This window comes from Trichoplusia ni, unplaced genomic scaffold (assembly GCF_003590095.1).
Source record: "Trichoplusia ni isolate ovarian cell line Hi5 unplaced genomic scaffold, tn1 tig00000442, whole genome shotgun sequence".
Classification (NCBI taxonomy): domain Eukaryota; kingdom Metazoa; phylum Arthropoda; class Insecta; order Lepidoptera; family Noctuidae; genus Trichoplusia; species Trichoplusia ni.
Genome location: NW_020800030.1, coordinates 1 through 22,460, shown reverse-complemented (window position 1 = coordinate 22,460; position 22,460 = coordinate 1). Strand labels below are relative to the sequence as shown.

Genomic DNA, 22,460 nt, shown 5'->3' with positions numbered 1-22,460 from the left:
AGCTCGGTAACACTTTTTAATAAGCTTTTCGTGGCCCTGGTTTTATTATAGCTATTTGTCAGAATGCCAGCCAACGTCCATTTGTAGTTCGAGAGGTATAGGATTTTATACCACTTGAAGACTTCCAGGCTGTAATGTAAAGGTTGTCTGTTATGTGGGCGTGATGGCGTAATAAATATAAATAGGGCCGGTTGTACGAGCTTTGCGTATTGTCGGCTGTAATTTTTCGCTTCGCTAGTGGTTAATATCGATCAGTGAGGTCATCAACCTCACGATGAATAAGAATCGATGGTACTACATCAACTCACGCTTGTTATCGTAAGCAACTGTAGGTATTTGCTTGTATCATGCATGAGTCTATTAAAATTATTTTCTTCGAACATCATTCGAACTCAAGTTCCATGTGACGATGGCGATCTCGTTTCTACTAACCTGACTTGTTAATTAATTGACTTGTCACTTCTTACGATGTTTTGATTGCGATAGAAAATTATTTTCAATATATTTCTGTGCCAGTTGCCACGAATAAAAAATATCTACGTTGATGACCAATCCATGGTAAAGGGTTACTGTATGAATACAAAGCTGCTCATTATCGGTTTAAATAATGGATGAAGTTATGAATGAGTATGACGTCACCAGGCTGTGTAGTACGAAATACATTGGGTGTCAATAGTCCCAGTGGGGCTTCCTGCACAACTTCCGCGGACAGCGCACAGCGTCGCCCAACGCCATTGTTGTTGCCAGCGACGCGGGCGCAGCGTGTGGAATCGATTGTTCATACGTGACAACTAAACTCTAGGGCGAATTTGATTAATATCAGCTCAACCAATTACATGTAGCTATTGCATTTCTAAACCAATACGCTTCGAAGTGATCTTGAAAGCTATTTAAATAGCTCTACATTTTACTAGGTTCGCCAGAAAAGGTAAATACGAACTAAATACAATTTAACTTTAAATAAAAGCTTTCTCGGCAATTCAAATTCTCATTCAGAAGTCAGGTTGGACAAGCAAATAGTTCTTAGTCGGCAATCCCAATAGAGTTTATGGGCATTAATTCACTAATTCCATTTGCTATCAATAAATAACGATTAAATGCGATCAACTTGAACTGGCTTTGAATAATCAAACGTTCAATTAGCTTAAGTAATACTAGTAACAGACATCAAGCCTTTTATGGAGAGAATGATTTCCTTTATCGATGACTATACTCGGAGGGGCGCATGCGCCGCGCCATTCAGATGCGCCGGCGCTTGGTAAATGTCATTCATAAGAGATAATGATGGGAAGTTTTATTTTGTTTGAAAACAGGGCGATTGTTTACGATAAATAAGTGTTCCGTCATTTAGTGGATTTAGAGAAACATTGAAGGCGGTTAACGGAACTGTTTTATCTTTTTTTTTAATTTGGTCATGATTTTTGGAACAAATATATAAGTCATGCAAATGTTACTGTATCATATTATATATATTTTCACATATATATCTTCAAGTGAACTTGACAACATCTTGATGATATGAGTACTTTTATTCTCTGACAAAGATAAAATTCCGTTTTACTTAGAAATTGTCAATTTAGCGTAACCGGCGTAAATGCGATTACTAATAAATGAAAACAACATGTACTCTCATTTTTCTGAGAAAATGTATATCGTACACTTCCAAGATTATGATACAAAGCAGATTATGTTTAGAAATATGAATCAGGTTCTGGATAAGATAATCTAACATTATCACAGTATGACAAATCAGACACAACAAAACGTCAGTAATAAGAAACAAATAGACAAAGTAAGATCTTTTACTCAAAATAATGTGCATGTCAAGTTTTGTTCAGGTAGAAGATTCTTACGTTGAAACAAAAGCGTCGATGTAGTGAAAGAATGTAGATAAGGACTAGAATACAGATGTGTGCAGGTGGTTGGCAAACGTGAGTCAGACAGCTATTGACATTCAGTGTGAGTGCACGGCTTACTGCAGTATCCTTTGCGTGAGGCGTGCTGTTGTTTAAGGAAAAAAAAAAGTGTACTGATTGAATCTTTTGAGTGCCATTGAGTATACTAAAGACTTTCAACATGTTTACCATCTTTAAAGTTTTGCCGCTTCAAGATTTTATATCGTTTTTCTATAGGTCAAATATACATAGAAGTGAGGATATGTTGTCAACTTCAAAAACAAAAAGCCTCAAGAGATTTGAACGTAAAAGCGAAAGATACCACGAGGAGATACGTATCGAATAATCTCGTAATCTTCAACTGTTCGTAGACTCATGATGATGACTGCAGACTATTACATAACTGTTGAGCCGTGAGACTTGATGCACTTAATATACAAGGTCGTAGCGGCATAGCAATAAAGCTGCTACTTGATTCATATTGTATAATATTGTTGTACATTGCGAATTATGTATCTACTAGTAACGGTATTATACGTTGTGAGCTTCGAAGCATAAACGGAATTGATTTGGACACGCCTGTCGCCAACTATGATAAACTAGGTCCTTCTTAATGTCAGTCTGCCACAGAGGTAAATCTTGGCAAAGAATGCGGGACAAATTCGTTTCTTTATAGAATAGGGACTTGTCTTAACAACTCACCTTAAAAAGGTCAGACAGTATTCTAAAAAACAGATAGCTCGGCTAAATGATGAATAATATATTATCAAAGAGTTGAACGAAAACAAACTGTATAAAAAGCACATCTAATAGACTCGACCGTATACGGAGAGCAACAATGCAACGATCTCAATACGGTGAAACTTCGTGAGTTCGTGCAGCAAGGAGGCGGAGTACCGTTGCTTTTAACATTTGAACCCACATTCGATCACAACCTCTTTTCATCATGTAACCTTTCACACATCAATACTTACCTCTAATGCCTTACACACAAAGTTCAGAGTAGAATGTTTAAGTTTAAGACAGTTGTAAAGAAGTTTGTATTGGTATCTCTAAATAAAGACTTGACGGTTTAATAAGCTAATGAACACTTAACGGTACAGTATTGTAGGTTTAATTAATTCTTGAGATGACAGGCGTACTGTACCGTTTTACTCGAGGGGCTCTTGAATTGAAACGTATTTGATAAATCAGTAAAAAATATTGTTTCAAGCACGTGGGACGTCATATTTAACAATGAAAGCACAGTTTGGTGTTACAATTAAGTTTCTATTACAAGGTATCAAATGTACGGGCATATATTCGAGAAAGCAATACAGGAAACATGACGTAATAAATTATTATAAAATCAGCGTGTAAGCAAAACATGGTTACATACACAGAAATAATTCAATACATTGTGTTAAACTCAAACAAAGATACACACAGTTGCCGACTGTCTGTTTCAATCTTGTGTAAGCATTAAAAATAAACATTTCTATGGAAACGAATGCACGCGAAAGTGAAAATCGATTCTCGTATGCAATGCGATTGAATTATGCAATGGGTAGGAAATGGAGCACGCCGCGTGATCTCGATACCGTCTAGCGGAACGGTAGGCGCGGTTGTCATTGAGAATACTGCAAACTGGATCATATGTGACTAAATTAAGGAAATCATAGAGCGTTATTACAATAGCCTTCATTAATAAACAATAGCGAATTCACCATTCATTTGGCATCATTCCTGGTTCGTAAGAGCATGACATTGAAAAAGAATTTTACAATTATTGGAGAATAATTGGTACGGTAGGACTAAATGGGTTAATATTGCCGTAAAGTTTGCAAAAGCTTAAATGTTTATTGTTTACAGTCTATTACCTACTATTTAAAATTATACATATAAATACTGCAAAAATGCAATTTTTAATTTTGAGAACGAACAACGCCTTGTTGAACATCGCAGGTTTATCCTAAAATATGTTCCAGTAAAGTTTTTTCTTTTGTTTTTTCATTCATATCAGTTTTCAAATCCCGCTTTCGTTGCATCAAAACCAGATAGCCAATATTATGGCAGACACGTTCGCCAAACATGGTTGTGGCAGCATGCATATTCATGCACGAGATAAATGTACGGGTCGTTGTCAGCTATGAGTTACGACAGCATACCTGGGGCGACCTTCATCAGGACCAGACGTAATGTAAATATCCACTTAGGGAACTATAAACGCTTGAAAGACGAATTGAATATTTATAAACTCGATGCCAAGATATGAAGAAGCCTAAACATTTGTAGGTGTTGAAATTGAAGGGAAACAAGAAGGCACTTCACAAGTCATTTGCTGCAACTATCAATCTCTCATCTCACCGAGTAATCGTCAGGTTTTCAACTTAATAAACTAAAAACTATTAGGTCTGTTTCAGCTCAAGCCAATTTATACGAAGCAGGAAAGTTCTGCAAGCGGTACAACTTTGTAGACTATTAAAACTTTATTTGAACTAGATTTCTTATAGGACTTCGGTGCTTCTTTTCTAGATTAACAAGGAACATTTCAAGCTCGAAGTGAAAGTCTCCCGTACTAAGAGGGATTTTCAAGCTAACAAATTTATATATATTACCTACATTCTTTATTAGAATTGCTAAAATCAATCGTTTTGGAAACTTGTTTTTCGGATCAGTTTTTGCAAGCTCTATTCAGGGTATTCAGACTTCTTTTAGGAAGCACTAATACGTTGTTTGTGTTTAGATTGCAGTGCCAAGTTAAGTCTTCAGTTCAGAGGGTGAAACCTAGCAAAAATAATCTTTAAGGAAGTTTTATATCAATAATCTTCAAATAAAAATTAATTCTAAACAAGGCTGAAGAGGAATTGTAGGAACTTAATGTATACTTTGAGACCAAACTAAAAAATAGTAAAAGCCTTTTTCTTTTCAGAGTTATTCCGCCGCCCAGCTAGAGCAGTCCTTCACCTACTTTACACGAGTTGGTTTGTTATTATACTATGCAAATAAGATAGTAATTAAAAATGTTGGTTATAGCGTAATCAGAGCTATTGTTATGTTAAAGTAAATGCCTTAGGGCGCGAGTAAAGAGAATTTGTGCTAAAAAGTATAATGTTTGTGTAAGGAGACAAAATACACAATTTTTTTTTTTTTGAGTGGATAGTTTTGTTAGGCTAATATAACGATGAGTTAAGCTTTATATAATGGGCCCTGCAACCGCAGGTGCCCTTCAAGGGCACATAGCATCGCTGATACGTCTATCGATAACGCTATCAACGCCATGTATTAATAATTTTCGAATTACATATTATGTATCATCAAAGTCTTATCACTGAGTTGTAACTAAATGATTCATGAATGCTATAAAAGTGTTTTAAAGGCTCCCGTAGCAACACATAAAAACCGTCGTTACTTTTATGTTATTGAAAAGAGATTTTGCTAATTTGTTGACGCTGATTTATTTTTATAGACTATTATTTTAGCTTTGAAAAGCATACTCAGTGCTGGCTTGCATATCATAGAAGAAAACATCCCGTCATTATAGTAATTGTCCCGTTAAATATTATGGAAAAGGTATGTAAGTATGACCTCAGTATACGTCCTTCAAAGAATAAAGTTATACTTTGTGACAAGTGCATAATAAGTCTTAAGGTTAGAAGGGTACTTTGTCAACCAACTGTCTATAGTTTCCGAGCCCCCGATAATATTCAGAAAACAAACAACAAGGGTTGTCTCGTCACGCAATACTGCAATGAGGAATGGATTTAAGGAGAAAATTAATAGCCTAATAAAAAATCCACACGAAAGGCATCAATATTGCCTTCTTACGTCAGAAATAAAAGTTTAATGGTAGACAAGGTGTATTCTCGTTTTAGCTAATGTCGAACTGTAAAACAATCGTAAAGTTAAGGAATTTGATCGGGCGCTGGGCGGTGCGAACGATGCGGTTCTGTTGATTGCAGGCGAGTTCTAATATTGGGCTACATTAACACAAATGATTTAATTTAATATGTATAAACAGAGTTAACAGCTACTTCCAAGTTTAAACTATAAAATACAGGGCAATAGGTGTAAAAAAGGTCGATATAGTTTAATAGAAATATATAACCTTAAAATGTTAAACTACCACTACGATTTGACTCTTAAACGTCAAAAGCCAAAAGTGCATATGAGATAACTAATTTGCTCTTAAGTAAAATAATATGAAAATCTAGCAAACAGTTTCATAACTTCCATCTTTTACACCAGACAATGTCTCAACAAAATCTCGTGTAGGAAAGCACGCTGTGTTAATCACGGCGACCAACTATTTTTATCATTCAAGTAATCATTTATTGTATAGTAAGCCTTCTTGCATAGTTTATCTTTAACCGTTGATTTAAACGAGTTGAATGGCAATTCCAATAAACTAGGAGGTAGTTTATTGTAGAGGCGAACACTAAGCCCTACAAATGAGTTGTGTACCCTATGTAAACGGTGCGATGTACCAATTAGCTTATGTTTGTTCCGTGTATTTATACTATGTATATCACTCTTTTTATGGTATAAGTGAAGATTTTGTCGTATCCATAGTATATTATCTAAAATAAATTGGGATGCTACAGTTAAAATGCCTATCTCTTTAAACCGCTCCCTAAGAGAAACTCTAGAGCCTAGCTGATAAATGGATCAATTATGAAATGAAATGAAATAAAATGAATTGAAAAATTATTTTTGTGTTGAATAGACCATTCATCCAGGAAGGCTTTAGGCTATAAACCATCACGCTGCGACTAATAGGAGCGAAGATAAAATGGAAAATGTGGGGAAAAAAGGGCAGGTATAAATCATAACTTATATCTTCTAAAAACGCGGACAAAGTCGCGGGCAACAGCTAGTGCTTGAATAAAATGTTAGTGTTTACAGTCCATATTTATCAGCATACCTGATGTGGTTTCAACTTCTTGACGAGACCTCTGTCAACTTGAATTAGTGGTTCTTTAGTTTCTGGATCGAAATCCAACACGACTTTTTCCAAGACAACTTCATCCGGCTTTCCAGTCTCATCAAAGTCCAAATTATTGTACTGTAAATTAAGAATAATAGGTTATTAATTGGCGGGTGTTATTTTTCAACATAAAAGGAAACTAACTACCTGGAATATAGGGTCGCATATAAAAATCTGACAATGAAAACTTACCAATTTCTGTCTATCTGCAATACGAGCAATTCTTTCCTTTTCTTCGCGAGCAGCTTTCTTTGTAGCTTCCTCTAACTGATTCTTACCCATTACCTACAAACAAATACATTATAAATCATTGACACGACTATTTTACACTATTGTTTAATATTGACACATTAAAGTCATTCTGCTTCTTTACCTTACGTATATTCTTCCTGCCGTGTTTATTTCTACCTTCATTTTCAGTGTCCGATCCAGATCCATCACTATCATTAACTTGTTTTATGCGTCGACGTTTCTTTTTTCTAGAAAAAAAAAGCTATCCATAAGTCATTATCATTTCTGTATCCATTGTGAGTCCACCTTCACACTGGTCCCTTCGAAAACTAACAATCTATGCAAAAAATTGAGATTCGATTCTAGTCATTAGTTCGAATATATTTATTTTATTTTATAAAAAAAAATTCAGCAGTGCTTGTTGCATCATAATAGTACTGAATACAAATCCTTGCGTAGAACTGCATGCATATAAAATAGTTTGTTTATCATAGGTACCTAGATAGTTTAGGGAGTTATGAGCGAATCCGGTTGCTCGACAATGTTAAATAACAACAATGCTAAATAGTAGCCTAAATCGAATATTTGAATACAACATACCCCTCATTACTAGATCCCGCTGATCCGTCGCTTTCCGAGGGCTTTTTCTTCCGCTTGGAGCGTTTTGCAGACTCTGAGCTCTCATCCTCGGAATCCTCAAAGTCGCTAACCCTAGCTTCTTCATCGTCTTCATGTTTACGACGCGAAGTCCCGCCTTCTGAGTCTGATGATATTGCATTTGCCTTACGCCTTTTTGATATAACGCTGTGAATATGATTTGTTCTAATAAGAATGACTATTGTAACATGCCAGGTCGGCTATTCTCTAATAATAGGTGTTCGTAAAGGTTATTTAATTTCTTATAGCTACTTAATATACTTATACTTACTTTTCTTCCTCGGAATCTTCTATGTGTTGTGTATCCTGTAAAGATTTCTTTGCATTAACTTGATGACACATAAATGCATCCTCCACATGCTCCTGGCATTCGACTTCTAAGACTATAAAATGTGGTTTTTTTTTTAACAAATTGACACAACGAACTATGTACTTTTCAGAGCTTCTAATTATGATTAAAGTAGACTACATTCTTACGACTATAAGCTTTTTTTTTAATGGTTAATAATGATGATGATGATACACAAGCAATACAAATTTTGCTCACCTCAGTGGCCTCTACATCCTGAGACGCCGAAGAATCACTTTCATTTAGTAAATCATCTTTAGCGAGATGACCGATGCTGTCTCCGTTAAGACCATGAATTTTAGGTAAATCTGTAAAATGAAATACGTGAGTTTGAGGTACTAGTCACTAGAATGATGACTGTTAGGGTTCTACTGTAGCCTAAGAAAGCCTGTTTCTCTGTAAGTCAAAATAATACCTGCATAAGTGTGATGGATCATAAAAGGTGATGCTTAGGTCACGCACATCACACATATCATCTGTTGAGTTTGTTTTTTAACTTCCTTCCTTCCAATAAATATGGGCTATATAAAATAATGTATGGCAGAAATACGATTAAAAGTTAAGAGAATGTGTTGATGACAATGGCTTAGGGTAGTTCCTCCCTTTCTAAAGACTCAAATATTTTTATTATCCTTTTGTTTTGTTTTCCGTTAACAGAATAACCTAATTCGATTCGGTCTTTACGTTTTGAAAAAACGAAAGTCAAGAATTATTCCCTACACTCCCAATTATTCCCTGCATTTTTAATATGCAGGATATGGACGTGGATGAAGTATACCTTCTTCTTCAACATTTTCGTCGACATTGTTCTCCGAGACGTCTGAGCTGCTCTCAGCGTGCAATAAGTCCTCGCCGATGGTCGGCGTCTGCTTCAGCTTACACGCTTGCCTCGCAGAACTCCTGCTCTCAGTATTGTTTGACGAAGAACCATGCCGTCGAGATTTGTTTAAACTGTTTAAATTTGTCAGCCTACGAACATTCGACTATGTTAGTGGAACCATTTCATATAATTCACCTATGATGAAATATCCTTCAAGTAGAACAGCTAAGAAAAAAGACTATGTGATATATATAATAGACATATTTCGTGATTAGTGCCTAATTTTAATGGCTTGTACAATAAAACTTCTCATTAGCTGAATAATATGATGGTATGAGTTTTCTAGGACACCTCAAGGTCAACTCATTTTGTTTTTATAATTACTAACATCAGTTTGATTGTTTTAGCATAGCATGTACAGCATCCACTATACTTTATTTCCAGTAAGAGTACAAGGTAAGATGAAATGTGAAATAATGATGGAGATATGTATTTAACTGGCATGTTTGATTGCCACAAGGAAAAATATTTACCCTTCAATATCTCTGTCACTCGCATCTTGAATTTCTGAGTTCTGGACACTGCTGCCACTGGGTTTTGATTTAGAGCGTACCATCTGTAATTATTTTTATAATCTTTATTGTCCCTGTTTTCAATATTAGTAATGAGGCAAGGGTATTAGACAGCCCTTACTTTCTGAACTGTTTTAAGCTGATCTTATCTTCTGAAAATGTATAAATTCTTTATGTATTGTCTAAATTTTGTACTAAATAAAAACTCCAAATATATTTATGGGCATTTTATTGTGCGCTTATACTAACACATAACAACATTTTTACTGAAAATATGTTTACATATTATGTAGACAAGTACAATAATTTCGAGACTTTCCATAGTAAATGCGACATTTTCTTATTTGAATTACACAAATATATGTATTTAATTAATTTCGCAGTAAAGGCAATCTGTCATATTGGTGTGGTAACTTATATCCTAACCTTTTTAACACTGGAATCAGAGTGTTCATCAACAGTCCCATCAATTTGGTTGATACTACTGTTGTGGGCTTTTTCACTACATGCCGTTTTTTTTGACTTTGCTGTTTCTGAAGATGATGAATTTGATGATCGTGATTTTTTTCTGCCTCTTTTTAACACATTTGTTACAGATTCTTCATGCTCTGAACTGGATGAATGATTGAGAAGCATTTTTTTTAGTTCACTACTTTCCCTGGCACTTATAAACCTCTCCTTAGTTCTTGGAAATGGTTCGGAATCACTATCACTGTCATTTAATAAAGATGATTTTGCTTTGATAGTATCATGGCAAGGTTCATTTAGTTTCTCTGTTTCACTGACATTATGATTATCATTTTCCTTATTTACATAAGACTTAAGACTACTGTCATCACTCTTTTCTTGGTTTTGAGCTGAATGTTCATTTAACCTAGACAATGATGCTATAATGTTTTCAACCACTGTATCAATTCTTTCTTGACTGTTATTAGTATTGCCATCAGAGACTTTACTGTTTTCTTTAACAACCTGTTCTTCATTTTTGTCAGAGTCAGAATCACAAAGTAGTGAATCTTTAATAGTTGCAGGATTAATTTCCTTTTGGCTCACTACCTGACTGTCAATATTTGTTCCAATTTCTTTATCGGAATCAGAATCATTAAGCAGGCTATGTTTTACTCTTTTGATTGAGCTTTTACACTGTCATCTGATTCAGAATCATTCAATAAGGCATTTTTAACTTTTTTCATATATGTATCAGACTTTGCTTCATCTTTTCTAACTTCACATACAGTATGGCCACCTTGAATAATTCTAATAAGATTATGGTCAAGTAAAAACTTTGTACTTAATTCTGGCAGTCTTTCTACATTTAAACTAAACTTTTTGAGTTTGAAATTCTTAACTTCTTTAAGTTTACTATCCCAATTGCTTTTATTTTTAATAATCATTGATTTTGAGGATTCCTTATTTCCGAGATTGTAAATTTTTGATTCCTCTTTACTATGAACCTGAGCACTTCCTTTTTTGCTGAAATGCTCTCTTATATCACTTTGTTTTCCTGCAAACAAGTCACTTTTGACTGGCACTGCATCTGGTTTTAATAATTTTGTAATATTAACACAGCGGATCAAGGGTTTTGAATTGTTTGAGTCATTAGAATCATCATTAAGTTCCTTCTGCATGTTATTTTCTTCTGAATTCTTAGTGGAATCATCATTAATTTGACTTGAAGAATCACTTACATTTGAATTTTTTCTTTTCCTTTTGATGGGTTCAAGATTGTCACTACTGCAATTTGCTTCATTACTTGCAGGTTTATTCTCTTTTTGTGCCTCTTTATTTTTATTGCTTTTAAAATCTTCTTCACTATTGGTGTCATCTACAGGCAGTATTTGACTTGAATTCTTTTGTTGTCCATTTGTTTTGGATTTTTTCACTGTATTCTTTCTGTTAAAAAATATTGTGATTGGACCACCTTTTGTAGATTTTTTTTTACTACTTTCTTCTGTGGAAACCTTTCCATCCTCTGGCCCAGAATGAGACTCTCTGTGTTCTTTAACCAAGGATTCAGTATGGTCAACATTATTATTTTCAGTTGTGGCACTACTATCTTCACTTTTATTTTCATCACTTACTAATTTACTTACACTATCTTCAGTTGAGACAGAATTTGAGGATTTAGTCGCTAAAGGTACAATGTCATCTTCAGTGTCACTGATGCTCATAATTCTCAATGGTTTTCTCCTATCACTGTTGGTACTGGTACATTCTGCAGTATTTTGTGTAGATTTTGTAACATCACTTGAATTCTCAGCCATTTCAGTTTTTGCATCATCAGATTCTACATCAACAATTTCATTTTGATTGGAGTCAGATTTACCCTGATTAGTTTCAAAATCAATATTGCCAATTTACGACTTTTGAAGTCTGAAGTTCCTACCCTGAGTCTCTTTAGTTTGCAATCGTAATAAACAGGATAATTATCATGCATTGAAATAGTCATACTTTTGGCGACTACTTTAGCTGATGTATAATGTTTTATTGAAATTTTCTTAGATATTCGTAATTTATGTGTGTCATATTCGAAATAGTAAAACTTTGGTTTCTCTTGACTTTTCCCGCCAACATTCGATGGAGCTTGAGATGCGTCAACTCGCGAGATTACACTCTGAACACAGTTTTCAACTTTTTCTAGAGACTTTTTTGACAGTTCGCAAATAAGAAGCACCTTAGAGGCAGCTTTATGAACAGCATGAGCATTCTTTAGTTTGTCTTTATTAATTCTCTTGTCTTTCAAATTTTCGGACCGAGTTCGTAGATTAGCACCAAGTTTAGACAGATACTCCATTGCTTCACATAATACAACACTTACAGGCACTTCGGCCGCCATTTCATATATCAGATTTCACAATGAACTCGTAAGTTATACACAAATATCGTAACGAGACCAATAATAAAATGTAGTCGTCAATATGCATGCATTTTGACTTCGCACTTCACAGAGTGTAATTACGATTCTCCAATTTAACTAATTCGGAAAAAGCGTATAAAACACCATAGACTAAAAAACGTTCCATTTCGATTTTTTTTACATTTATTTTTTTTACCGAGAACATTCATTAAGTTTTGGATGTAATTACCACCAAATTTTAAATCATACAAGAAATTCCGTCATAAGGTCAACAATACTTAAGTTCCTGATAGCTAGTAGACTGGTACCAAATTAAGAATAGATATTCAATCGATTGCAAGACCTCATGAAATGAAATGGAACGTAGCGCTTCCTTTCCTCGCGACATATTCAACTCGGTCGGGTTATAGCTGCTATACATAAATATAAAACACAAAATAGCGGCAAATAGATATATACATGAACTATTACTTATGCAGCACTGTATGCATAATTACTAACAATCAGGTACAACGGACTGAGTGAGTATAAATCAGAAATGTATTCTTAAAATCATTGTTGTCACAGTGTCACTAAGGCGAAACATAAGCTTTACAAAAAAAATAGAGGTACCAATTTTTTGTACTCACCTTTCATGTAAATGGCTGAACTAGCGTTATACGGAAATCTATTAAGCAAAAGGAATTAACTATGATTGAAAAACATTATAATACGTTGTATTATAGATTGCACTGTAAAATAATCCACATATTCCGCATCCAGACCGAAAAATCGGCAATATAGGCAAGGTAGGTAAACTATCCAAAACAGTCGTGAAAAAGAACCATAGACACTAGAGAGACGCAATGTACCACGGAAGTTATGAATGCCAGTGTAACGATCCATCTATCATTTTTTTTTCGGCTTATGAATAAATAATGTTTATTGCTTATCAAAATCTAAAGCATAACATCGTCATATTTTATTAAAAAAAGGATTAAGTTTTGATATTTAACAACACTAACAGGAACTTCAATAACATTTATTTTGTAACAAAATCGATTGTGAAAAATCGACTTAAGCACTTGTTGAATGATAACAATTATTTTTAATATCATATATATCAAAATTATTTTATAACACAGAAGTGTCAACTGAATGAATTAAAAAGATGATTGTATAATAGCATCACTACTGCGGGCTGATGTTCCGCCGAAGCGTTAACAATCCATATCACACAAATACCTAATTAAGTACAAAACTTTAAGTGTAAGAGAATTTAACATATAATTCATTTCGCAAAATCTGACTACACCTTGCACTTTAGGTATATATTTTGTTAACGCTAAAATAATAAAATAAACCGCAATGAAAGCGCATTGTGGATCGCGAGCCACAAGTTGACTAGAGCTGGTTTAGGCCTTTTTCATTTACAGAAAAATTGAACAATTTTGTAATTATGTAGGTATTTTTGGGACTAATCAACAAACTGGATTATTGAAGGTTGACTATTCCAAATTTTATTCATATTTAGAGCGTATCTCACGATGATTTTCTTTTGTAAAATTCTCTATAAAGAAATAATTAGAACAACAATAAACACACCTAAATTCAAATTAGTTAATTAGTTGGCTGTAATTTGAAAAGACTATACTATCTGACAGTAATCTGTGGACGAACCAGCTGTTCAGCGACTTGTCAATGTCAAAATATTGCACTTTTTTTGGTTGTTGTGGTTGTGTAATAATTAAAAAAAAATGAATGTCCTAAGAAGGAACTCGTTACGAGTTTTGCCTCGTTTCTTCAGCGAGGGTCCTCAGAGCACTCCTTCATCGTCTGCACAATCATCTCAGACGGTTCCTGATGTTCCTGGACTAAGCAGTAATGTTATCCATCCTGCAAATCAACCACTGGGCCCTGGTGTTGATCCTCAGAAGACTGGAGCTTACAAAGTGCCAGAATATTACCAATACGACAGCACCAGTTTCTTTGAAGCTGAAGTTGAAATGTCCAAATTCCGGCTACCCCAACCATCTGCATTGAAAAAGTAGAAAGAACACATGCATATATTATATTATATCCGTTAGTGTAATAAACATTGTTGAGAAATTAACCATAGATTTTATTTTATGTAAAGTCCACTATTAATTTGTTAGTGCACTCATTCATATAATGGAAATGTTTATAATTTAAATTATTAAATTGCAATAACATTGAAGTACTTGTATTGTATTGTTTGTATATATTTTAAGAGATGGCTCTTATAGTGAAATATAATATGGAATATTTTGTAGTAAGGTATTAATAAATACTTGTTAAATGAATCAAGTTTTAATGTTGGCCTCCGATAGACAAATGCTTCAACCTAATTCAATTTTTGTCGCAGGAAATCTGTGTTGAGAAATTTTATTTAATTTTACACACATGGTCAGAACAAATATTTAGGCATTCACACTACTGAATGCTTGAACTACAAGTATGTGGATCGAACCTTCATTGCCTAAACTGTTGATTATTTGTGGTTCCTATACACTTGGTTATCCATACAGTTTGGTTCCCTACTGTCCATTTGATAAACACAAGTTGTTTTATATGGGACTATCTGTACCCGCGACTTCGTTCGCGTGGAATTTAACTAAAATGTTAATTAGGTTTTATTTGGATTTTGCATTATTCTGTCCAATTTTTTTTTCTATTACATCCTTACTTTTAATTTAAAATATCTTTATATAATGCGATCAGTGAATAGCCCGACTAGATGGAAGTGGTGGCAAACGCGTGAGCTGCGAGCGGAACTGGACAGTATTTAGTCTTATTTTACTTTTCAAATATAAATATTAAATCTGAAAGTAGCCAAAGTCACTCCAGATATCAGCTACTGACCAATTATAGCATAACATTAACTGCTTTAAAGTAGCCATAACTATTTATATCAATAAAAACACAACTAAGTATATACTTATTAAATTAATGCTATGCTATGTAGTCAGAATGTTGGCACAAAAATAGGTAAGATAATAATGCATAATATGTGAAGATGTACATACACAATGGTGTAGGTAGGTATATAACGATATATTAACCCCTGCATGCTGCCTTTGATCGCTATAAAGCATAGGAATAAGATTAAAATGCATAGATTTTTGGGATATTGCATAACTTTTTAATGTTTGTTAATTTAAGAAGCTTGATTGAACCGAAAATAAAACAGCTCCCAGTTTTCTCGCTTATTAGGCCTGGATCTAAAATCCACCCCATATATATGCATATTTTTTTACCAGTTACCTACATACAAAAATTTCGGCAGTTTATTTGTGGAACATAAGGTCTATTCTAATATTATTAAACTGTAGACTTTTTTGTTTGAACGCGCTGATCTCTGGAACTAATGATACGAGATTTCATTTTTTTACGTTATATACCTAGCCTATTTCTAGGCTATGAGAAATAGAGTTACATGAACGGGAAAAAATATAATATTTTATTTATATTTATATGTATTTTGTACTCTGCGTCTGCATCTGCGGAACACCCACGGTCAAGAGAACAGACATGGACGGTCGTTCCAGAGTAGCTAAAAAACTATTGTAGGTATTTCGTGGAGACAAAACGAATTCGAGCTACTGATATAATTATTAAGTTTGAGCTAGGGCCACACTAACGAAAAATGCCATTAATTATCGCGATTATCAACGACAACCGTAGGTGTAGCCACAAGTTAACGCATTAACATTGTCGCTTAGTGTTAGGCGATAGCTTAATTCTATCTAACGTAATAATTATTACGTTAATGGATAATGATGTTAGCCACTAGTGTGGACCCAGCATAATAGGCATTGACGATTGAAACTAGTGTGGCTTCAGCCTTATAAGAGATTAATAAAATTCATGGTGGTTGTAGTTTATTACAGACATTACGTTGCTCAAACCGAGAAGTCAGCTTGTTTGGCTTAACCATTTTCATTTTCGAATAAAAAAGCCACAGGTCAGAACTAATTTGAGTTCACCATCACGTCCTAGATTTTTAAATGAAGGTTAAAAAGCAACAATACACTCGTTTTTAAACATCCCTATACAGTTGAGCTGAGGGCTTTATTTGCTTGACTGGACTACAGCTTTGTAATCTGATTAGTGGATAATACTCGTAAAGATAATATTACCTAATGTATTTAAATTTTAACCATAAATTATTTTGGAATAAGTAGCTTCACCTAATGCATTAAGGCCAACAAAAAATAATAACAACAAATTAATTTTGAACCTTTTTATTTCAATTAGATTCCCATACATACTATAAACCTACAACTAAATAACGTAAAATGCAATAGTATATTTTGTGAGTAGGCTGACTGTTCACACAATTTATAATGCTTATGTTATTCGTCTTGAAAAATGCTTAAACAACAACTGAAGCAGCTCCACCTATTATAACAGCAGCATCAACATCTGTAAGAGTGGTCGCTGGCTCCAGGCCTTCAGCTGACACACTCTCAGCCTCATGTTACTTCTTCTTAGTCAGCTTCTCGGAAAGGTCGTCAAAGGTGGGGTCTTGCAGGTTGATCATCAAGCTGTTGCCCGGGAGGAACACACGGTTCTGTGATTGAGCAATCATTCTGGAGATGCTTTGGGCAGCACGAATCTTACGCAGCTTGAGGTAACCAGGGTTCATTCCCATGGCCTTACCCAACATTTCAGCAGCTTCAGCTTCTCCCTCAGCTTGTACAATTTTCTGCTGACGCTCTTGCTTTGCTCTTTCAACAACAAAAGCAGCACGCTGAGCTTCTTGTTGGGCTACCTGCTTAGCTTCAACAGCAGCAGTGTATTCTTTACCGAAACTTAATTCAGTCAAGGAAACATCATCCAAAATTATGTTGAAGTCAGCAGCACGCTCCACCAGCTCCCTCCTGATCAACAGTGAGACCTGCTGACGCTGAGTTATCAACTGGGAGGCATTGAACTTGGCAACAACTGATTTTAATACTTCATTACAGATGGAAGGCAATACTTTTTCATCATAGTCGGTGCCAAGTTGTCTGTACATGGTGGGGAGCGAGCTAGAGTTTGGACGTGATAGTACTCTCAAAGAGATGTTAACCATTTGCAAATCCTTAGAACCGGTGGGTGATGAAATCTTCCTAGGACGAGATCTGATGTCGTATATGATAGGATACTGGAACCAAGGAATTCGGAAGTGCATACCCTCGCTCATAACGTCATTTTGTATACCTCCTATCCTGTTGAACATGATGGCCCGATGACCACCTTCCACGGTAAACAATGATTGCGAGATGCCATAAGCCGCCGCACCTATTACTGCAGCTACTTTCAGACCGGCGTTAAGACCAGGTGGTCCACCCTTGGCAAATTTGCCCGCCATGTCGTTCAGCTTACTTTGTGCCATATTTGTAAAGTAACAGTAAGTATAGTTTTAATAAATTTCAATAAATTTTCCAACAAAAAATTTCTAACCTAACTATTCGGGTCGAAATCGAACAATTGTGCAATAACCATAGACTTCAAGAATGGTAGATAGATAATCTATTGAAAAATAAAAAAAAATATTCTCGTTACAAATGAAAAACCAGTCAGTTAAATTGTGGAATTCAGTTTTATATCTATTCTTATGTATTTCTCAGAAAAAAAACTGACAATAACATTTAAAATGTATTAAAAGAGCTATGCCATATCATTTCCTTAAGACAAGAGTTAAGAGCATGAATTTTAGTATTTTTGGTTGCTTACAGAATCAGTCTTATAAAAATGTAGTGTAATAATAACAATTTAGGGCTCCTTCTTTTATCCTTAACAATGTTTAAACTTTTGTAAATAATGTACTGAATAAAAATCGTTAATCCTGAGACGCACGCTGTGTCAATAAAAGATTTTTGCTACCCTGTTGGGTTGTAAATGCATGAAAACAGGAATTATATTATAATCTGACTTTATTTAATTTAAACAGATTTTTAAATGCAATCTTCCTTCACAAAGAAATAAGCAAATTTTAATATAATAACTTAAAAGTATTATACCTAGCAACTCTTTGCAACTCTCTTGTTTATTTCTGTAGCCAATACAGCCAATATTTTGAAAGTGCTAAAAGTAAATGACATTTCATTTTTATCTGTGTAATTTAGAAATTCAGTAGAAAGCAAAATGTCTGTTTTCATAAAATACATCTAAATTGTTTAAATTACATAGCTATTAAACGTGACTTTCCTAGTAACATTTGCCGTATTTACTGCTAGAACTACGTAACGGTGTTTATATACCACGATATTGTGATCACTTAACCATGGATTCGTGTCTTGGGGTTGAACAAGATTTGGATAAAGCTTTAACAAAATTTAACTCTCTAAATGATAATACAAACAGAGTTTTACAAGATATAATAGACCAAGTGGAAGATTTAAGGAAGGAAATAGCTAAACGTAAGTGTCCTTTGTTCAGTGTCATGTTTGTGTGTTTGTGTATATTTTTGGGCCATGACATGGTATTTTTCATTTTTTATTTATTTAGGCTGTTGTGTGGTTTTGACTATTTGCGCATCTACCACATACGTATGTCTTGCTTTATGAGTATGTCGTCGAATATAAGTAAAATATTATTGAATGTCAATGCAAGCAGATAAACAAAGCAGACCACATTGACTGGGTTTTTCATTTCTCTTTAAAATACTTGATTCTTGCTTATCAACATTATAATAGGGTTGACTTTAGAAACGGGCTGCACGAATTACTGGGTGTTTTTGGTTTTAATAGATCGGCAATGATGCCCCGAGTTATAATATAAAGTGTTTTTGTGCGGAAATGTGTAGTTTTTGAGAAATCTTAAATTAAAGTTTTGAGGTTAATTCTCAAAAATGAAACAGAAAATTTTATAATGTATGGCAAAAACTAGTGTTTTCTCACTCTAACCGTCATATTGAAGTGTCACTCAACTGTCAAAGAGTGTAATTACATTCCAATAGTTCATTTAGTTCATTCGCTTTTCGTTCGCGATTGTTTATGTTCCGTGTTTTCGTATTGTGATTTTTCTAAATTGTTATGATGATTATCATATAAATCGAAATTTATGTAAAATGTTGAAATGTATAAAACTAAATCTAGAACCATCATCATAGTTAACACCCCGACTCGGAGCACCCCGACATGGACAGGTTAGGTTAGAAGTGGTTGGCGGGGTCGTTGAGCGAGCGAAGCGAGCGAATAGACCCCGCCAACCACTTCGTGGTTATTTATTTTTAAACCACCCAGAAGTAGGAGCCCCGCGAAGCGGGGCTCCGTCGACCGAGCCAATAACACCGTTTTGACACTCCTAACCTCAAAACTAAATTTAAAAAAATCTCAAAAAATATACGTTTCCGCATCTTTTCCCTTTAGGGGGTATATCCTGGGCACCACCCCTCCCCCCTCCCCCCATCCCCACCCTCCTATTAATGCAGCCGATTACTAAAGAATACCCACTTTCAGATCCACATCTTATTCTTGTAAACAATAATAGTTGCATATATCTTATTTATTACATTGATTTGTGAACCAATGACATACAAACACTAAAGAAACTTTGTTATTTTCTAACAAACATAAAATCAAATAATTGCTGTTATATATAAACAAACATTGACCTTATATTTTTTTTCTAGAACCTGCCAACACCCCGCTCATACCAGCACAGGCCATGTCAGTGACTGACCTGGCAGCTTCTGTTAAACAGGCTGTGTTTCAGATGTCTACTGGTAAGTTCTACTTCAATGCATACTGGGATGAATGCTTCTAAACTCACTTCTACTTCACTAGACGTGTACTCGTATAAACACATAGAAATGTGTATATGTATTGTGTAATAACATGAAGTCTTTATAAACATTTCACATTCATATTTATCTTAATTTTCGTTTTACTCCATAGAGCATAGAGAACTTCATGCTACAGTATCGCGAGTGGGAAAATCTATTGATAGGCACTTTATAGCTGACTATGCCTCGGTGGCACCAAAGGCTGAGTCATTTTGTAATGATGTCAATAGGCCTATCATGGAACAAGCTATCGCACAACATTTATATAGACAGGTAAGTAAAACTAATATCTCACAAATTATTATAGAACAGTATCATGATAAAAACCTGTATAATTTCACAGTTATTAACATAAACCTTCAATTATTTTCTCTGAATGGTTGGTTAAACATGCTTTTTTCTGCATGTTATCCTTGCTAAGTGGTATTGCACGTTGCATAGTTAATTTTCTGAGGGACCAGTACTCCGCCTTAAAACACGACTATTGTACATAGATATTACATGCATGTACTAAAAAAATATTTTATCAAAACATCCAACAGGGTTTAGAAGACGTGGGCGATACCTTCGTGGCAGAAGCGAATGTTACAGGAGTGGAGCGGACTTGCACTTTTGCATTACTACAGCGCTGTGCGGCCGCGCTTGCTGAGGGCGACCCCAGTGCAGCCCTGCACTGGGTCGAGCGCCGCGCTCATGAGTTACACAACTCTCCACTACCCTTCACTTTGCATAGGATGCAGGCACTCAAGGTGTGTTACCTGTTGTCAGTTGTGGTATTGTTGACTTGAAATGGTGAAGAAATAAAAAACATGAAATGCAAATGATACCTTTCTGCACAATGCTTGTGTCCTGACTTTTCTAGGACTTAGCTTGTGCTTGTAGAACACAAGCATCCTAGAAAATAGATAATTGTTCAAAATTATGTCTAAAATTTGTGGCAATTATCTGAAGTTATTTTAAATGGTGTGTTGGTCGCAGCTGGCCCGCGAGCAGGGCGTGGGCGCGGCCATCGAGTACGCGCGGCGGCAGTTCCCGGCGCACGCGGCGCGGCACGAGCGCGCGCTGCAGGCCGCCGTGTGCGCGCTGGCCTGGTGCACGCCCGGCGCGGGGCCCGCGCCCAGCATCTACCAGCATCTGCTCGACCCCAAGGCGCTCGGTACGATGCCAACACACTACCACACGAATTATTTACATTACGAATAATTTACTATGAAAAATATATTTTTTCGTCTATTTACCCATTTCATGATCACTAAAGTTTCGTGTCTACACTTCAACAATGAAAGTGCAATACGTGTAATACATGACAGGGGTCAATTTTCAACGTCAAAATATTTTAATTATGATTGATTTTTGTTTGTTGACAGTGGATGATTGCAGTAGTAGTAAAAGTATCGGGCGTCATTATCCTTAACGGATGCCTAGACATGTGTTTATAATGCAGTGTTTGTTTGAGTGTGCTACTGTCTCGATGCAGGCGCGGAGGCAGCCGAGCTGTTCATCAAGGAGGCGTGCGCGCTGCTGCGGCTGGCGCCGCTGTCGCCGCTGGCGGGCGGCGTGCTGGCGGGCGCGCGCGTGCTGCCCGCGCTGCACGACATCCGCGCCAAGATGTCGCACCCGCACGTCATCGCCGCCTGGTCCGACGACGAGCTGCCCTTCGAGGTATGCACATACAATACTCTGCACATCACATACAAACATTATGTTTATCCACTGCATATTAATAAATTTAAAGAAAATTTTTGAGTGACCCGTAAATAACCTCTCAGCATCTTTGACTGTATTTGGTTGCTGAAGGAATTTCATCCTAATACTTTTTTACGGTTACCTGCTAATATTTGCAGTAAGACATCCATTTAACGTTCGCCAGTACACTATAAAAGAAACGTCGGCCTCATACCGAAGAACATAAACCACATATAACGTCATTGTTGATACGTAGCAACACACAATAACATAACGACTCCCGCATTTTCGTACTGTGGTCTACTAACTAAATAAAAACTTTTTATATTCCAGGTTGATCTTGGTGAGGATGGCGGCGGCTACCACTCGGTGTTCGCGTGTCCCATCCTGCGGCAGCAGGCGTCGGAACAGAACCCGCCGATGCGGCTGCTGTGCGGACACGTCATATCTAGGGACGCGCTCAACAAACTCGCCATGGGAGCCAAGTTAGTATAGCACTTACTTTTATTCTGTACAAATATGTTACAGCCAAGTTGTTGGAAAAATGTTGATCCATAATATTCTGTCTTTTTTGTGCGGATAAACAGAGATAATTATTTATGGTGACGCTTCTGCACAGCATTTAGGCTAGGAGTATTTTTACAGGTTAAAAC

General features: G+C 35.7%; 3 protein-coding genes across 4 annotated transcripts; 1 reads left to right on the top strand and 2 right to left on the bottom strand.

Annotated features, from left to right (window-relative positions):
• Positions 1-6,789: 6,789 nt before the first annotated feature.
• Positions 6,790-12,326, bottom strand: LOC113507056 (dentin sialophosphoprotein-like). Its single transcript, XM_026889913.1, has 11 exons — positions 12,165-12,326; positions 10,945-11,817; positions 9,917-10,633; positions 9,452-9,534; positions 8,877-9,067; positions 8,297-8,406; positions 8,021-8,055; positions 7,693-7,896; positions 7,235-7,340; positions 7,054-7,146; positions 6,790-6,939 (listed from the first exon to the last, which is right to left on the bottom strand). Exons 1-11 carry the CDS (start codon positions 12,324-12,326, stop codon positions 6,790-6,792), a joined length of 2,724 nt encoding a protein of 907 aa, XP_026745714.1.
• A 4,249-nt stretch (positions 12,327-16,575) lies between these two features.
• Positions 16,576-17,837, bottom strand: LOC113507055 (prohibitin-2-like). The gene has a single exon (XM_026889912.1). The coding sequence runs from the start codon at positions 17,725-17,727 to the stop codon at positions 16,828-16,830; it is 900 nt and encodes a 299-aa protein (XP_026745713.1). The 5' UTR covers positions 17,728-17,837; the 3' UTR covers positions 16,576-16,827.
• A 557-nt stretch (positions 17,838-18,394) lies between these two features.
• Positions 18,395-22,400, top strand: LOC113507054 (E3 ubiquitin-protein transferase RMND5B-like). Of its 2 annotated transcripts, none has more exons than XM_026889910.1 (7): positions 18,395-18,754; positions 19,969-20,061; positions 20,234-20,394; positions 20,664-20,870; positions 21,100-21,277; positions 21,599-21,783; positions 22,141-22,320. In XM_026889910.1, exons 1-7 carry the CDS (start codon positions 18,619-18,621, stop codon positions 22,300-22,302), a joined length of 1,122 nt encoding a protein of 373 aa, XP_026745711.1. In that variant the 5' UTR covers positions 18,395-18,618; the 3' UTR covers positions 22,303-22,320. The 2 variants fall into 2 exon arrangements, with proteins under 2 accessions (XP_026745711.1, XP_026745712.1); XM_026889911.1 differs by lacking the exon at positions 18,395-18,754 and adding an exon at positions 19,154-19,482 and having other exon boundaries at positions 22,141-22,400.
• Positions 22,401-22,460: the final 60 nt, after the last annotated feature.

What these genes read in the sequence shown, in the direction of transcription:
- LOC113507056 (XM_026889913.1), bottom strand. Translation starts at nt 12,326, where the DNA reads ATGGCGGCCGAAGTGCCTGTAAGTGTTGTATTATGTGAAGCAATGGAG. An exon ending in GCAAAAAAGGAAGTGCTCAG is followed by an intron (nt 10,634 to 10,944) that starts GTTCATAGTAAA and finishes ATCAGATGACAG; the next exon opens with TGTAAAAGCTCAATCAAAAG. An exon ending in GCAGGAAGAATATACGTAAG is followed by an intron (nt 7,147 to 7,234) that starts GTAAAGAAGCAG and finishes ATTTGTTTGTAG; the next exon opens with GTAATGGGTAAGAATCAGTT.
- LOC113507055 (XM_026889912.1), bottom strand. Translation starts at nt 17,727, where the DNA reads ATGGCACAAAGTAAGCTGAACGACATGGCGGGCAAATTTGCCAAGGGT.
- LOC113507054 (XM_026889910.1), top strand. Translation starts at nt 18,619, where the DNA reads ATGGATTCGTGTCTTGGGGTTGAACAAGATTTGGATAAAGCTTTAACA. An exon ending in AAGGAAGGAAATAGCTAAAC is followed by an intron (nt 18,755 to 19,968) that starts GTAAGTGTCCTT and finishes TTTTTTTTCTAG; the next exon opens with AACCTGCCAACACCCCGCTC. An exon ending in CACAACATTTATATAGACAG is followed by an intron (nt 20,395 to 20,663) that starts GTAAGTAAAACT and finishes AACATCCAACAG; the next exon opens with GGTTTAGAAGACGTGGGCGA.